This window comes from Sinocyclocheilus anshuiensis, unplaced genomic scaffold (assembly GCF_001515605.1).
Source record: "Sinocyclocheilus anshuiensis isolate Anshui unplaced genomic scaffold, SAMN03320099.WGS_v1.1 scaffold331, whole genome shotgun sequence".
Classification (NCBI taxonomy): domain Eukaryota; kingdom Metazoa; phylum Chordata; class Actinopteri; order Cypriniformes; family Cyprinidae; genus Sinocyclocheilus; species Sinocyclocheilus anshuiensis.
This window is the reverse complement of record NW_015552556.1, coordinates 98,454-101,818: the sequence shown is the minus strand read 5'-3', so window position 1 is coordinate 101,818 and position 3,365 is coordinate 98,454. Positions and strand designations below refer to the sequence as shown.

At 35.1% G+C, this 3,365-nt stretch overlaps 1 protein-coding gene across 1 annotated transcript in view; it reads right to left on the bottom strand.

Moving 5' to 3' along the window:
- The window catches only part of LOC107664571 (large neutral amino acids transporter small subunit 3-like), a 14,132-nt gene that overhangs the window by 3,849 nt on the left and 6,918 nt on the right, over positions 1-3,365 (bottom strand). Inside the window, exons 6-12 of the mRNA XM_016455178.1 lie at positions 2,594-2,686; positions 2,335-2,468; positions 1,478-1,629; positions 1,238-1,387; positions 942-977; positions 387-519; positions 165-294 (exon numbers count right to left, since the gene is read on the bottom strand). Of these exons, the coding sequence (XP_016310664.1) occupies positions 165-294; positions 387-519; positions 942-977; positions 1,238-1,387; positions 1,478-1,629; positions 2,335-2,468; positions 2,594-2,686 (828 nt within the window). The remainder of the gene's footprint in view (positions 1-164; positions 295-386; positions 520-941; positions 978-1,237; positions 1,388-1,477; positions 1,630-2,334; positions 2,469-2,593; positions 2,687-3,365) is intronic.

Sequence of the window (3,365 nt, the reverse complement as noted above, 5' to 3'; positions counted from 1 at the left end):
GCGTGGCTTTGGAGGGTGATTGCAGGGAGGGTGGGACGTTCGCTTTCAGTGCTATCAGGCTAAAGTTAACATTGTCCAAGATCTCCTACTGCACCTTTAAATAACTAAATAACATTCTGCAGTATTTCTGAACAAACAAGTAAATTTGTGACATTGTGTCTAACCTGTACGGGTAGATTGTCTATGAGAGAGATGATGCCGAAGATGACTAGCAGAGTGTTCGTAAGGATGAAAGCTCTGATGGCGTTGGTGAGTTTCTGGATCTTTCTGTCCCTTTTTGGAGGCTCAGAGGGACTGAAGAAAACAACAAAAGGAACCAGTTAACAATGTAACTGACATATCAAAGTAATTGAACATTTCTCTCCTTCTCTTTCAACAACCTTCACCTTTTTTCTCCCTCTGCTGAATTCACCACGTCCTCACACTCCTTCATTCTCCAGTCCATGATGTAGCCAATCAGAGGACAGGAGACCAGGCAAAGCATCTGAAGAGTGCCAAAGATGGACGAGTAGAGATTCACTATAACACACACACACACACACACACACACACACACACACTCTCTTTATATTCCATTCACTATACAAACACTTCCCTGAATAATGTTGCCATATAATCCTGATATTGCACTGCCTGATGCTTATACTGATACAGTACATATTAACACATTAAACCAAATAAATGAAACTAGATTTTTTTTATCAGAAGTAATTTAACTTTAGCAAGTCAATGGCTACCATCAACTGTTTGTTTACAGACATTCTTCAAAACATCTAATTTTGTGTTCAACAGAAGAAGGAAATTCATAGGTTTGGAACAAGTGGATGGTGAGCAAATGAAGAAATTTCATGTGAGGGTGAACGGTCCCTTTAAGTGTGTCATAAGTGTCCAAATATCTGTTTGTTACAAAACCAAAATAAAAATAATATGACTTTTCTTACCTTTCTCCTCTGCCTCCTTCACCAACTCCTCTGAGGCTAAACAGACACATACAGGAAGTGAAAATAATGCAATATAAAGCCAATTTAAACTACTAACTTTACTACCCACTTACAAACACCCACCACTAACACATGCTTCTGCAAAACTATAGCAAACGTCTGTAGGCTTGTGCTGATTACATTTACCCGTCCATAAGCAAAGTTATGAAAACACATTTCAAAGAACAAAATCATTTTCTTTCATATTTTTTAATTTCATTAAAAACAAATGATTTAAATGTTTAGCTGATACTCACGATTAGGGTCAGCATGGGTAACAAGGAACTCCAACATCTTATTCATGGCACCCATGAAAAAAATGACACGGAGCTGGGTCATCGCCATTGTGATGATGCTCCACAGGAAAATAGGTGAGCACACAGAACGATAAAAGCGAGGAGATCCTGCTGTCCAAGCATTGACAACAGAAAGATTATTTTATGATCAGATTCACAATCCTTTGGTGTTTTTGTAGACAGTGTGTTTGTGAGACTTGCCCTGGCTCTGAGCAGCTGTTCCATCGCTGGGAGCTTCATCAGTGGAAGGTTGTTGTTTGGTCACATCTTGCTCTTTAGGAGTCTCCTGAGTGAAAGAACTTTCTTCAGTCATCTTTTGGTCCACTACTTCACTTCTCAACTTCACCATTGTACTGTGAAATCCAGAGTAACAGAAATTCATGTACAGTTTTACAATAATAGACACAATTGTTTGTGTATATATTGTGAATGCTGTATATTTTAATTCTTCTGATACCGCTGTTCAAAAGGTTGGGGTCAATGTTTTTAAAGTCTCTTACACTCACCGAGGCTGCATTTATTTGATAAAAAAAAATATTTTATCAAATATCAAATTGATGAGAGTTCAGACTAACCGTTTTCTATTTTAATATATTGTCAAATATATTTTATTACTGTGATGGCAAAGCTGAATTTTCAGCATCATTACTCCAGGCTTCAGTGTCACATGATCCTTCAGAAATCATTCTAATATGCTGATTTGCTGCTCAAAACATCATATTGTTATCAATATTGAAAACAGTTGTGCAGCTTCATCTTTTGGTGGAAACAGTGATATTTTTTCCAGGACTTTCGATGAATACAAAGTTCAAAAGAACAGCTTTTGAAACAGAAATCTTTTGTAATATTATGTATTAGTCTTTACTGTCGCTTTTGATCAACTGAATGCATCCTTGCAAAATAAAAGTATTCATTTCTTTAAAAAAAAAAACGTACCGACTCCAAACTTTTGAATGCTAATACATGCGTAAATGTAAAAAATAACAATCACATTAGGTGTGATGTTTAGGTCTTGTAATTTTTTAGGCATATAGTGTATGTATTTGGCATGTACTGACGTGTATCTGATGTCCTCAGGGCCAGGAAAAGATTCTCCCGGCCAGTTAATAAAGCAGTTGAGGAAGACGAGGCAGGCAGATCCTGCCCATACCCAGAATATAACAGAAAAAGAGACGCCCACATCATAGATCAGCTAGAGGACAAGACAGAAAGAGTCATGTTCATATGCTGCACTGCAAGACAAACGTATTTGTGCATAATGTCCAAATACAAATAAGTTGTTTGATCTTGTTAGTAGCCTAATTAAACAATCTCTACCTTGACTCCTGGAAAGGTGACAGCAGAGGAGGCGTACGAGCCAATCATGAGCGAAAGAATCGTAGACCGCACATTTCCAAACATATTTGGCAACTGAGAAAATCAAACATGAAGAAAAGAATCATACATGAATGTTCTAATGTATGTATTCAAACTGTAATGTTTGTCTATTGCCACTAGAGAGCATTATGAGCTTGAAGTTAGAAATAGCCTTTTTCAGCCACAAAATATGTGAAGACAACTCCTCATGCAACGATGTTCTAGCCTGTAGAATTTCGCCATACATGTGGGTGTTTGCTACTGCTTATACTTCAAAAGTTTGATGATGATATGTACATCAATAAATAAATGCAGAATTTAATTTATTTGTTATTTAAATATAATTATGAATAATATACATGTAGTACATTAAATAAATGATATGCAAAAACAAATAAAATAATATTAATATATATAAATTAATGATATATAATAAATTTATATATAAATAATAATATGATAATATAATTATTTTTGAAAAGTAAATCCGTATATTAGAATGATTTCTGAAAAATCATGTGACACTGGAGTAATGATGCTGAAAATTCAGCTTTGCCATTGCAGGAATAAAATGTATTTCAAAATATATTCAAATGGAAAACAGTTATTTTAAATGATAGATATATATATATATAAATCAATTAAAAAACAACAACATTTTGAATGGTAGTGTGTATATACACACACACACACACACACACACACACACACACACACACACACACACATTAAA